Source organism: Bubalus bubalis, chromosome 13, assembly GCF_019923935.1.
Source record: "Bubalus bubalis isolate 160015118507 breed Murrah chromosome 13, NDDB_SH_1, whole genome shotgun sequence".
NCBI classification, from domain to species: domain Eukaryota; kingdom Metazoa; phylum Chordata; class Mammalia; order Artiodactyla; family Bovidae; genus Bubalus; species Bubalus bubalis.
The window spans coordinates 13,940,248-13,954,108 of NC_059169.1; the positions used below are offsets into that span (position 1 = coordinate 13,940,248).

At 37.2% G+C, this 13,861-nt stretch overlaps 1 protein-coding gene across 3 annotated transcripts in view; it reads left to right on the plus strand.

Annotated features, from left to right (window-relative positions):
* The window catches only part of UGGT2 (UDP-glucose glycoprotein glucosyltransferase 2), a 147,037-nt gene that overhangs the window by 79,985 nt on the left and 53,191 nt on the right, over positions 1 to 13,861 (plus strand). For all 3 annotated transcript variants that reach the window (XM_025262666.3, XM_006074284.4, XM_025262667.3), the window contains 4 exons: positions 2,195 to 2,289; positions 3,691 to 3,897; positions 6,993 to 7,124; positions 13,474 to 13,598. In XM_025262666.3, coding sequence (XP_025118451.2) covers positions 2,195 to 2,289; positions 3,691 to 3,897; positions 6,993 to 7,124; positions 13,474 to 13,598 — 559 coding nt within the window. The remainder of the gene's footprint in view (positions 1 to 2,194; positions 2,290 to 3,690; positions 3,898 to 6,992; positions 7,125 to 13,473; positions 13,599 to 13,861) is intronic.

The following is a 13,861-nucleotide window of genomic DNA, read 5'->3' on the forward strand; positions in this document are numbered from 1 at the left end:
TGGATCACAACAAACTGTGGAAAATTCTGAAAGAGATGGGAATACCAGACCACCTGATCTGCCTCTTGAGAAACCTATATGCAGGTCAGGAAGCAACAGTTAGAACTGGACATGGAACAACAGACTGGTTCCAAATAGGAAAAGAAGTACGTCAAGGCTTTTATTGTCACCCTGCTTATTTAACTTATATGCAGAGTACATCATTAGAAACACTGGGCTGGAAGAAACACAAGCTGGAATCAAGATTGCCAGGAGAAATATCAATAACCTCAGATATGCAAATGACACCACTCTTATGGCAGAAAGTGAAGAGGAACTAAAAAGCCTCTTGTTGAAAGTGAAAGAGGAGAGTGAAAAAGTTGGCTTAAAGCTCAACATTCAGAAAACGAAGATCATGGCATCTGGTCCCATCACTTCATGGGAAATAGATGGGGAAACAGTGTCAGACTTTATTTTTTTGGGCCCCAAAATCACTGCAGATGGTGACTGCAGCCATGAAATTAAAAGACGCTTACTCCTTGGAAGGAAAATTATGACCAACCTAGATAGCATATTCAAAAGCAGAGACATTACTTTGCCAACAAAGGTCCGTCTAGTCAAAGCTATGGTTTTTCCAGTGGTCAGTGTATGGATGTGAGAGTTGGACTGTGAAGAAAGCTGAGCACTGAAGAATTGATGCTTTTGAACTGTGGTGTTGGAGAAGACTTGAGAGTCCCTTGGACTGCAAGGAGATCCAACCAGTCCGTTCTGAAGGAGCTCAGTCCTGGGTGTTCATTGGAAGGACTGATGCTAAAGCTAAAACTCAATACTTTGGCCACCTCATGCAAAGAGTTGACTCTTTTGAAAAGACCCTGATGCTGGGAGGGATTAGGGGCAGGAGGAGAAGGGGACGACAGAGGATGAGATGGCTGGATGGCATCACCAACTTGATGGACATGAGTTTGTGTGGACCCGGGAGTTGGTGATGGACAGAGAGGGCTGGCTTGTTGCGATCATGGGGTTGCAAAGAGTCGGACATGACTGAGTGACTGAACTAAACTGAACTGAAACAAATATAAAATTGGGAGAAACTTGCTTAGCATTTTTGGAGTATTTCTCAGTTTACTATTTGTAATTGTAAAAATGCTGACATTTAAGAAGGCATGAGAATTCTTTACCTTTCTTCTTTGAAAAGAATGTGCCACCACTGCATTACTATTAAATTGCTTCTCAAGGATTGCAAGGAGAATCAGTGTGTCCATTTTGTTGCATATTTGTTTCATTAACCAAAGCCAGCTTTTGCATAATTATATATTACTGGGTATGGTATGATAGCATCACCTACTCAGTGGATATGAGTTTGAGTAAACTCCAGGAGATGGTGCAGGACAGGGAAGCCTGGCTTGCTGCAGTCCATGGGGTTACAAAGAGTCGGACACGACTTAGTGATTGAACAAGAGTGATAGAACTGTAACTTCACATCTATTCAGGTGTAAGTTTTTGGTGAGGCAAACTTTCTACAGTTATTTTAAGTGGGTCATATGATCTAAGGGACTAATTTTTGTATAGGTTCAATGATAGCCAGACAAGTATTATTTCAGATTTTATATGCTGAGGTTGGATGAAATTAAACCAATTTAACTGTGACTGCAGAATTAAAAATTGTTTCATCTTGTGGCTTCCAGATTTTCAAATGTTTCTGGAAAAAAAATGTATTGATGTTTTTGGCATAAGATGATGTGAATTAGACTAAGTTAACAATAGCCAGAATTTTTGAAATACATGAATCATAAGCTAATAAAATATTGCCGTTTCCAGTATCTGCTAATAATTTATTGTGTGTGGTTTTACATTATGTAAGGCATAAATATCACTTTTTTTTTACATATGTAGCTGGAAGGCAATTTTGCATGCCAACAGTGGAATCTTGATAAGCATAATACAATTTTCTCTACTGGCAGAAGTATCCCATAGATGTGTTTCTTGGTGACTATTCTATCTTTTTGGTATCTGAATTTATACAAAGTTTATAAATGAATTACTCTTAACATTTTCTATGTATTTCACTCTGTGTGTGTTTAATTTTTACCAATATTTTCTTATTTTCAAAATGATTCATTTTAAAAACTATTATTTTTATGTATTTTGTTAACTGGAAATGTTCCTGTCTTTGTTTTGATTTTAAGAATTAGTTTATACTGTTTGAAACTTTCAGATGATGATGTAATTTCTTCAGTTACTTTCTGGATTGTTGCTGATTTTGACAAACCATCTGGGAGAAAACTGCTTTTTAATGCATTAAATCACATGGTGAGTATTTGGACACTTTCTACAAAAATTAATGTGTTGTAATTTTGAGAAAGCAGTATGAAAAACGTGCATTAAGTCTTTATTTTCCTTCATGTTAACATTTTCAGTTCCTTAACTTGGTTAGAACATGGTGCTAAGGCAGGAATTCAGATTCTTTCTGCATGTACGATAGTGACCTTGCCCCAGAAAAGACAGCCCTGCATGTCTTCTGTGATTCATGACTTGTATATTCTCTCCTAGTACTTGCTGTTGGACTTACATGTACATGTCTAGTAGCATGTATGTACTGAATGTTTGTGTCCCCCAAAAAATTTATAGGGCTTCCCTGGTGGCTCAGATGGTAAAAGAGTCTTCTTGCAATGCAGAAGACTCAGGTTTGATCCCTGGGTGGGGAAGATCCCCCTGGAGAAGGCAATGGCAAAGCACTCCAGCATTCTTGCCTAGAGAATTCCATGGACCAAAGAGCCTGGCAGGCTACAGTCCATGGGATCACACAGAGTCGGACACTACTGAGGGACTAACACTTTTTTCTTTTCTTTCAAAAATTTTATGTTCAAATCTAATCCTCAATATGCTGATATTTGGAGATGGGACCTTTAGGAGGTAATTAGGTCATAAGGGTGGAGTCCTTATAAATGGGATTAGTGCTCTTATAAGACGAGGTCCTAGAGCTAGCCTGCTCTCTTTCTGTCATGTAAGGATCCAAGGAGAAATTAGAAAATGCAACCAGAACAGGGTCCTCACCAGCACCTGCCCATGCTGGCACACTGATCTTGGTCTGCCAGCCTCCATATTGTACTAGTTTTTTACATTATCTGTCTCAGTAATAAGTAAAACAAGTAAACAGAAAATCAATAGGGATGTACAGATGATTTGAATAATAAAATCCCCAAACTTTACCAAATGAATATTGATAGAAAAATACACATTGCATAGTATATGTTCTTACAAAGCACGAATGTAATATTTAAGAAACATTTGTAGATGCTGGGCTGTAAACCAAATCTCATAAAAACTGGACTGATGTTCTAGTTTTCTTTTGGTTATTGATTTCTAACTTAATTATACTGTAGTCAAAGAATATACTTTTGCTCTTTCAGCTGCAGGGTTTGAACAGCATGGGTCCACTTATGCACAAATTTTTTTCAGTAGTAAATACTACAGTATTATGTCATCTGTGGTTGGCTGACTCTACAGATGTGGAACTTTGAATACGGAAGACCAACTATAAGTGGATTTAAGACTGCTCAGGGGGTCAGTGTGTCTGACCCCTGCATTGTTCAGGGGTCAAGTGTACTTTGTATGATTTTAGTCTTGGAAAATTTTATGAAATTTACAAAAGTCCATTGTAAAAGGATATGTAAAATACTGATCTTTATCACCTTTAAATGTGTTTTGCAGAAAACAAGTGGTCATAGTCGGTTGGGGGTTATTTATAATCCTACATCAAAAATAGATGAAGAAAACACAACTATTTCTAGAGGAATTCTGGCAGCTTTTCTTACTCTGAAAAACAGCTTTTTGAGAAACTTTCTCAGGAAACTGGCAGAAGAAAAAACTGCTGCAGCTATTTACTCTGGAAATAAAATTAAAACGTTGCTTACTGAGGTTAGTAGCTATTTGTTTGAAGTAATAGATACCTATCTGTTGCATATTTCAAAAATATTTCAGTGTGCTTGGAGATATGTTGCCAAAAAATCAATAAGTATAATCAAATGGGTATCATAAGCTTTACAGTGGGAAATGTCCTCATTAAATGATATGGCTTTACATAGAAGCACTGAACATATCAAATTTCAGATATTTCAGCTACTACTCAATGATCTTAAAGTTAATGGCTTTCTAGTTTGGATATGTATTTATGTGAAGAATTGGGAGTTAAAAGAACATGTGAATAATCCTCAGTTATTTCACCGAAGGGATCCAGTACAGGGAAAAATTCTAAGGTAAAAGCTGATGCTCTGGAAGAAAGAATCATTAATCTATTCAAAAAATTTATCGATTGACTCCCAGACAATGGGGATAATACTTGTGAACAAAGCAGATAGAATCCCTGTTCTTATGGACTTACATTGTAATGGGAAAGAAAAGGTAAATGGTGCTAGAAAAAAAATTATAAGAAAGTATACTGTTTGAGGGATGTTCTTTTAGCTGGAGTGGTCAAGGGAAGGCATCTCTAAAGAGCTGTTGTTTGGGCAAAGCTCTGAATGAAATGAGAAATCAAGCCATGGAAAGTCTGTAAGAGGAATGTACCAGATTCAAGAATACAGTGGATCTGAAGAAAGTATTTACAGGAGGACATGGTCAACTATGCCAGATGTCTTGAAATTAAGCTTCATGAGGGACCATTTTATTTGTTAAGGTGGTCGTTGGTGACTGATAAGAATAGTTTCAATGAAGTAGTAGGTATAAAGGTGAACTAGACTCAAGAGAAGGCCATGGCACCCCACCCCAGTACTCGTGCCTGGAAAATCCCATGGACGGAGGAGCCTGGTGGGCTGCAGTCCATGGGGTCGCTAAGAGTTGGAGACGACTGAGCGACTTCACTTTCACTTTTCACTTCCATGCATTGGAGAAGGAAATGGCAACCCACTCCAGTGTTCTTGCCTGGAGAATCCCTGGTGGGCTACCGTCTATGGGGTCGCACAGAGTCAGACACGACTGAAGCGACTTAGCAGAAGCAGCAGCAGAGTCAAGAGAGAAAGGGAAATCAGAAAAGAGAGACAGCAAGTATTCATAGCTTTCTAAAGGAATTTTCCTATGCGGAGAACAGAGAAATATTGTGTAGCTAGAATAGGACTTGAGGTCAGGGAAGGATTTTACTTTTTTGGTATGCTAATGAAAACAGTCCATCCAAATATGAGAAAGGATGATATGGAGAGAAGGGAGCAAAGTCAGAGGATGTTTCTTGAGTAGAAAAGAGGTGCTGGGACCCAATGCACAAGTTGTAAGTATTGGTTTAAGAACAGGGTAGATTTATTTGGTGGTAGCAAGATGAGTACTTCTCTTCTGATTGATTCTGTTTTCAAAAAAAAAGTCAGATCATTAGCCAAGTATTAGGATGGGAGCAGGGACTCATTGGAAAAGACCCTCATGCTGGGAGGGATTGAGGGCAGGAGGAGAAGGGGACGGCAGAGGATGAGATGGCTGGATGACATCACCGACTTGATTGACATGAGTTTGGGTAGGCTCCGGCAGTTGGTGATGGACAGGGAGGCCTGGCGTGCTGCGGTTCATGGGGTTGCAAAGAGTCAGACACGACTGAGCAACTGAACTGAACTGAGGTGCTCTTAGAGGTTGGAGGGAAGAAGAGAGACTGTCAAGTATTTTCCTATTGTTCTGCGAGTGAGAAAGTGAATCAGCAGTGGTATAAGAAAATTTCTGAGGGCTCTCTTGAGATTAGTGACCATAACTGAAAGTGAGATCAGTATTGGCTGCACGTGTTTCTCTAGCCATCCTAACACTGTTTGGATCCTGTCACAGAGTAAACAGATTTATGTTTAACCAGAGCTGAGGTTTTGCCAGGTAATTATAACTGAGAGGAGGCATTCAAGGGAACTGAGTATGCACTGTTTTTGCTATGGTAAAGGGCTCTGAGGTAGAGCTTGGTTAGGAGGAAAATTATGATATGGAAAGCACAATAGACAATAAGTGGTTGGATCAAGGGACTGAAGGGTTGACTAATGGTTGTTCTGGTGACACTGGAGTGAATGAGCTGGAGGGTCAGCAGCTTGTGATCAGAGAGGAGTTGACTGAGAGATTCTGAAAGTGAAGTTCTAGGGCTGCACTGTCTGATACTGTAGCCACCAATTTCATGTGGCTGTTTTAAATTTAAATAAAATTACAGAAAATTTCTCAGTCATACTAGCCAGATTTCTAGAGCTCAGTACCCACCTGTGGCTTGGGCAGGCAGGGAACCTTTTCTGATATTGTGGGTGTTCCAGGAACATGATAAAAATGCAGAAGGCAAGGCCCACCCTGGATCTACTCCCGTACAATCTATATTTTAACAAGACACCCAAGTGATTTGTATACATATTAATGTTTGAAAGAATCCACCTGCAATGAGGGAGACCTGGGTTTGATCCCTGGGTTCGGAGGATGCCTTGGAGAAGGGAAAGGCTACCCACTTTGGCATCCTGGTCAGGACAATTCCATGAACTGTATAGTCTGTGGGATTGCAAGAGTTGGACATGACTGAGTGACTTTCACTTAATGTTTGATACACACTGAGATGGATAATATTACTTTTGTATTTCAGAATTTAAATGCACTATTACTAAACTGGTTTTGTGGGATTGGAATGAGACCGAGTATTTTTATTCTAACCAGTATTTTTTAGTTGAGCACACCAAAATGGAAGTACTGAGTTCAGAATTTAATAAACATGGTATTTTATTTTTTAATGTTAAATTTTTTTAAATGATGTTCCCTAGCATTTTATTAATCAGTAATCCACCCCACATTCTCAACAAATGATAGCAAGCTATCTACTTATAACAGGATTTACAAATATTGTCATTGCCTTGCCAAGAAGGATTCTATTTTTAAAATGTGATTTCAGAACAAGATGGTACTTTTACAAATCAAAAGTTAATGTAATTTTAAGTTTTATAATGACTTATTAAAGTAAGCTATGTTAAAATTATTTTGTGTTTTTACTGTTCTCTTATTGGTTTTATCATTCTTAACTTATGCCTTAGGGGATGGATAAAAATGCCTTTGAGAAAAAATATAATACCATTGGAGTGAATATTTTTCGAACTCACCACTTGTTCTGCCGAGATGTACTTAAATTGAGTCCTGGAGAAAAAGGTGTTGTCAGCAATGGGAGGGTAAGTAGAAAAAGCGATTACTTACTTTTTTCAGTGACACTGTGATACAAAGGTCTCAAACATTTTCTATTACAATACACCTGATGCAGTACACACAGAGGATGATGCTCACGCCAGACAGGTCTCAGCATAAATAAACTGACCTCTGAGATAATCTAGTTCATGGCACACACCCTGTGTCTTCACCCCTACCCCCATCGGTGGTAACATTGGATGTGGCTGAGGATGTTCTTTGGGGATAGCTTTTATAAGGTAAGTTATTAGAACAAGCAGTTTAGTATATATTACAACGTGTAATTGAGAATCACTGTTGTAAATGTGTGTATAAAGTACATTTTAACATCTTTTTTCTTTTTGTAGCTTTTTTCTACAATTGATAATACCTTTGTAAGTGTTGTGGTATAAAGTTATATGTATTAATATAATTTTTAAAAACTGTGGGGAAAGTCACTCTTACTCCCACCATCCTAATAAAGATTTTTTTAAATTTATTTATTTTTAATTGGAGGATAATTGCTTTGCAATATTGTATTAGTTTCTGCCGTACATCAACATGAATCAGCCATAGGTATACATATGTCCCCTCCCTCTTGAGTCTTTCTCCTATCTCCCATACCATCCCACCCTCGAGGTTTTACCTTCAAATCCTTTGTTTCTACTCTGCATAGCCTTGTCTGTTTTTTAAATACATAATTATAATCACACTTTTTTCTCTTAATATACTAAAAATATTTTTCCAGTTGATTAGGGAGTTGTAATATATACATACAAAATTAGTGGACAATAGCTACTTATTAATATTTTTAGTATGATAGTCTAGTTTTCTTTCACAGGTGTGATTTAAGTTTTTAAAAATTGAATCTGATGCTTAAGTATTACTGGATGCTTGGGGCTGGTGCACTGGGACCACCCAGAGGGATGGAATGGGGAGGGAGGAGGGAGGAGGGTTCAGGATGGGGAACACATGTATACCTGTGGCGGATTCATTTTGCTATTTGGCAAAACTAATACAATTATGTAAAGTTTAAAAAAAAAAAAAAGTATTACTAGAAATCAGCTATGTTTGACATACCTCTGCTTGAACCATCAAATTGTATATCCCTAAGTCATCATCAACGGAGAAGGCCATGGCACCCCACTCCAGTAAAGTGCCTGGAAAATCCCATGGACGGAGGAGCCTGGTTGGCTGTAGTCCATGGGGTCACTAGAGTCGGACACGACTTAGCGGCTTCACTTTCACTTTTCACTTTCATGCATTGGAGAAGGAAATGGCAACCCACTCCAGTGTTCTTGCTTGGAGAATCCCAGGGACGGGGAAGCCTGGTGGGCTGCCGTCTATGGGGTCGCACAGAGTCGGACACGACTGGCGCGACTTAGCAGCAGCAACAGCAAGTCATCATCAAAGCTCAGTTTTCTACATTTTTATGAGTTCTGTTCCTCTGTGCTCCATTCCCACATCATCATTCCCTTAAAATTATGCTTTTTTATTCTTTCTTATTTGAGTCTGTAAATAATAGAAATTGGAGAATAATGAGGGACTCTATCATCCACAAATTAGGTATTTCTTCTTCAGTGTAACAGTTCTTGTGCTAATTGTGTTAGTTCCTAAAGGTAGTTAGACTCAGGTGCATCAGTGTACAGTGCTACTGTAAAATTGGTGACAACAGATTGCATTTATGATTACAATACTGTAAAGTGTTAGTGAATTTTGATAGCTATTTGAAAGCCTAAAAATGGTGTTGCTTTTTTTTTTCTTTAGCAATTGCTTTGGGAAGAAATAAACTTTTTAGAACAATTTTATAAAGTATAAAGCTACCTTTGACTTTGTCAGGCATTTTAAGGGATAAAAAGGAAAAAGTTACAGCCTGCTGTATCTATTAATTTGCCTTTTGGTTATACATAATGGAAAAGCTACTCTATGTTTTCTTTGTCATGGCTTAATATAATTCAGCCATGATATTATTATCAATATTAGTGATAAAATTATAGTTATGTTCAGTTTATTTCTTTTAGAACTCTTTTCTTCTCATTTTCCTTGAAATTGACAAAAGGATTTAGCTGTGATCTTTCCATGAACCAAACATTCTTCTGGAATCCAAGAGTATAGTAGTGAAAAAACATGTTTTTGTGGAGTTTACATTGTGATGCTCAGGGAACAAAAACAAATAGTATCCTTATTTATACGGGGTTATTTGGACAGAGAACCAAAAGATGTGAGAGAGCAAACTGTGTTGCATATCTGGAAGAATGTTCTAGGTAGAGGGAACAGGGAGTACCAAGTCCTGAGATGAGCTTATGTCTGTGTGTTCTAAGAATAGCAGATATGAGGAGAACAGGAGAGAAGTAGCTGGGGGCCAGATCAGATGTGGTTTTACTCTGAATGAGTTGAGAAGCTCATTGTTCTGGAGAGGGGATTGACATAAACTGACTTACATTTTATTTGGATCATTAGTGGCTATTACATTGAGAATAGACTGTAGAGGTTGGGAAGCCAGTTAGGAGCTATTACAGTAGACCAAGTGAGAGCTGATGGTGGCCTGGACCAGAATGGCTCTAGTGGAAATAGAGAGAAGTAGACGTGAGATGTATTTTGAAGGAAGGGTGAACAGGAATTGCTTACAGATTTGCTGTGGGATGTGAGAGAACTGCATGACCAGCAGAATGAAGTTGCATTGTTTTAAAGTAAGGAAGACTTGCAGGAGGAGTGGGCTTGTTCAGAAGAAAAGGAAGATCAGATAGAGAATTTAGTTCTGCACATAGTAAGAGCTCAGTGTTCTGTCCTGGACCTGTGAGTAGACTGGTTGAGTCAGCAACTGGACATGAGTTAAGTTCAGGGAAGAGGTCAGAACTGGAGATAGTTAGGAAGTCAAATATGTTGACTTTTTATGTTGAGTAATGAAAAATTATAATTTTGATTATCTTTGTATTTGTAGGATTGTGGTTTGAATAGAAAAGTGTGATATATCTGAAAATAAGTACTGTGGTTTCTGAACTATAATGTAATATTTAGCTTATCACTGTGTCTCAAGAGTAATGCTTTTATAAAACACAATAATCATAGCAATTGTAGCAGGTAGCTATAATTCTGAACCAGATAATTTAATGTTCAAAATAATTCTGACATTTTAGAATCAGTCTTCATTTTGAACCTTTGCAAATGTACATTAAAATTGAAACATATAACATATTCAAAGTTAAAATTGTTTATAAATGATCAAAACTAGGGAATATTGATGATCTCATACTTTCTTACTGACATGCTAAAGAATTTAAAATCTATTTTAATATTAAATAAAACCCTAAATAATACTGTTGCTCTTGGTTTGGCCAAAAAGTTTGTTTAGGTTTCTCGATAACATCTTATAGAAAAATCTGAATGAACTTTGTAGCTAACCCAATATAATTACACTTATTCTTATTACACCACATAATAAAATAAATAAATTTGCCAACAAAGGTCCTTATAGTCAAAGCTGTGATTTTTCCAGTAGTCATGTGTGGATGTGAGAGTTGGACCATAAAGAAGGCTGAGCACTGAAGAATTGATGTTTCTGAACTGTGATGTTGGAGATTCTTGAGAGTCCTGGGACTGAAAGGAGATCAAACTAGTCAGTCCTAAAGGAAATCAGTCCTAAATATTCATTGGAAGGACTGATGTTGAAGCTCCAATACTTTGGCCGCCTGATGAGAAGAACTGACTTATTAGAAAAGACCCTGATGCTGGGAAAGACTGAGCAGGAGGATAAGGTGACAGCAGAGGACAAGATGGTTGGATGGCATCACCAACTCAGTGGACATAAATTTAAGCAAGCTCTGGGAGATGGTGAAGGACAGGGATGCCTGGCATGCTGTAGTCCATGAGGTTGCAGAGTCAGACATGACTGAGTGACTGAACAACAGTTGTGCCACATATTTACAAATTACTGAAAGACATGGCACAGCAGAGAGTAGGGAAACAAGCATGGCCTTTTTGTTTAGCAGGACAGTTTGGATTCAGATTCCAGTTACACCATTAATTATATGACCTTTGTCATAAAATTTGTTCATTAGGACAATAGAAAAAGTAATAGTATGTTTTACAAAGTTGTCAGAGGATTAAATATGCTTTTATACCAAAAACACATAGAATGGCTGAAGGCTATCATGAGAAATACTGGGTACTTGAACAGATTTTGGTGGCTCAGAGGGTAAAGCATTTGCCTGCAATGTGGGAGACCTGGTTTCCATCCCTGGGTCAGGAAGATCTCTTGGAGAAGGCAGTGGCAACCCACTCCAGTATTCTTGCCTGGAAAATCCCATGGACGGAGAAGCCTGGTAGGCTACAGTCCATGGGGTCGCAAAGAGTCAGACACAACTGAGCGACTTCACTTTCACTTTTCACAGATTTTATGTTCATTGAGAGTCAGTATAGAGTCAGGGCCAATGGATGAAACTTCAACAAGTAGAGAGAGATTTTTACTCAGTATGTGGATGAACATTTTAACAGATTTTCAAAAATGTTTTCAAAAATGTTAATGATCTGTCAAAGGAGATAGTACATTTCTGTTATAGCAGTTATTCTGTTTAACTGAAGTCACATTTCTAAAATGTTGTAAAGATTTAAGCTCCAGATAGGTTTTATTGTACTATTACATGATTTTCAAATCTAATGTTCCATTTCTCAATTTGGCCCTTATGTGATTTTACACTAACATTTTATTCCACAAACATTATATTCAACTTTAAGTAGAAGAACTAAAGCACAGAAAAAATAGAATTTCTGCTAGCTATTTGAACTTACATAGGTAAAATAGTGCCAATTTTCTGGTGAATTTAATCAGTACAGATTCCCAATCTTGTTAATCCCCAAGGAAAATAATTTGAGATTTTATTTCCTTTTTTTGAGTTATTAACAAAAAACTACTTGGTCACTAGAAATGGTATAGATAAAATTCAGCTATTTTCCAGGCCTATCCCAACCATAGTCCAAAAAATATAACATTGAAAGTGCTTGGAAAGTTAACCTTAAAATTGACAGCCATCTTAAGGAAATGAAGTGTTAATATGTGTACTTTTAGTATTATACACCTATTTTTTGTACATTTAAGAGACCAGGTTTTATGTTTAAAGTGAAATGTGGTATTTGTTTAGCTGGATGCCAGTATTCCAGCTAATTTCACCTTTGTTATGAGCAAATGAGAAAAGATTGAAGAACTATACTTTATTAATTTTTATAAAATATTAATTGCAGAAGCATATGAAGGGGAATTAAGGAAGTCCACTTGCAACTGTTTCATTGTGGTCTTTTGCCAAGGGAAAAAAGAAAATTCTGGTTGACATGTTTTCTAATTGTCTTTAAGTCTAATTGTTCATAAGACTGTGCCAGAGCTCACCTTCTATATCAAGGCTTATTATGGTCATACTATTATGATGATGATGCACATATTAGCTTCCCCCAAAAATGATAATAGTAGCACAGTTGGAGTGGTTTTGATGGAATAGACATCCTGAGAAATTAGGTGTCTGGCAAGTTTACAGCTTCCCACTTCTGCAGTTACTGATTTAAAACTAACCTACATGACCTTGCTGTGCTCCAGCAAGTTTATACATCAGTTAGATGAAGAATGGTTGATATTATTAAAAAATTATGTGATTTGTCTCTTGGTTTTGATCTTTTATGGCTTATTTATATATTCATATATGTATAATATGGACTACAACTAAGAGATTAAATAGTAAATGTTGAAAGTAAAAGATTTATGGAATATAGATAATTATTTGAAAAATTTACTTTAAAATGAAAAGTCTTAGATTTTTGAAAGCATTATGTTTCAAAGTAAAACTTTCAAGTAGAAATAATTTGCTGATTTTTTTTTTTTGCCATGTTGATTTTGGTATTTGTACAAATGTTAACTTGTAATCTCAAAGTGAGGAAATACTTTTCTCATGTTTCCCAGTGGATATAGTAAAATGAAGGGATAAATAACCACTATCTGTTTAATCAGTTTTTGTTTAAAGAAATATCTGTTTGATAAGAAAATATCTGTCACAGATTAGGATCTTGGAGAAGGCAATGGCACCCCACTCCAGTACTCTTGCCTGGAAAATACCATGGGCGGAGGAGCCTGGTAGGCTGCAGTCCATGGGGTCGCTAAGAGTCGAACACGACTGAGTGACTTCACTTTCACTTTTCACTTTCATGCATTGGAGAAGGAAATGGCAACCCACTCCAGTGTTCTTGCCTGGAGAATCCCAGGGACGGGGGAGCCTGGTGGGCTGCAGTCTATGGGGTCGCACAGAGTTGGACAAGACTGAAGCGACTTAGCAGCAGCAGAAGACACACAATAATATAATTGTTTTTATTTTTAAGTTCTTAGGCCCTTTAGGTGAAGACTTCTATGCAGAAGATTTTTACTTGTTGGAAAAGATAACATTTACCAAGTTTGTAGCGAACATTGAAGACATTGTTAAAAATACAGAAATCAACTCAAAGAAGTAAGTATTTAAAATCATAAGAGCATTTCATTTTGGAGTTTGGTATTTTGCCTCTGATTTCTTTTTAAGATTAGAAACTGTTTCAGGTACCAACCAAAGATACAGTAAAAGACATATAGAGAATATAAAGAAATAATAAAAAATACCATTTGCTCACCACTACCAAACTGTAGATGTTATTATTTTATTTGCCTTGGATCTATCTCTTTTGTTTTCTTTCCATCTGTCCCATTCTCCCCCCTCCCCAAGAGGTAGCCATTTTC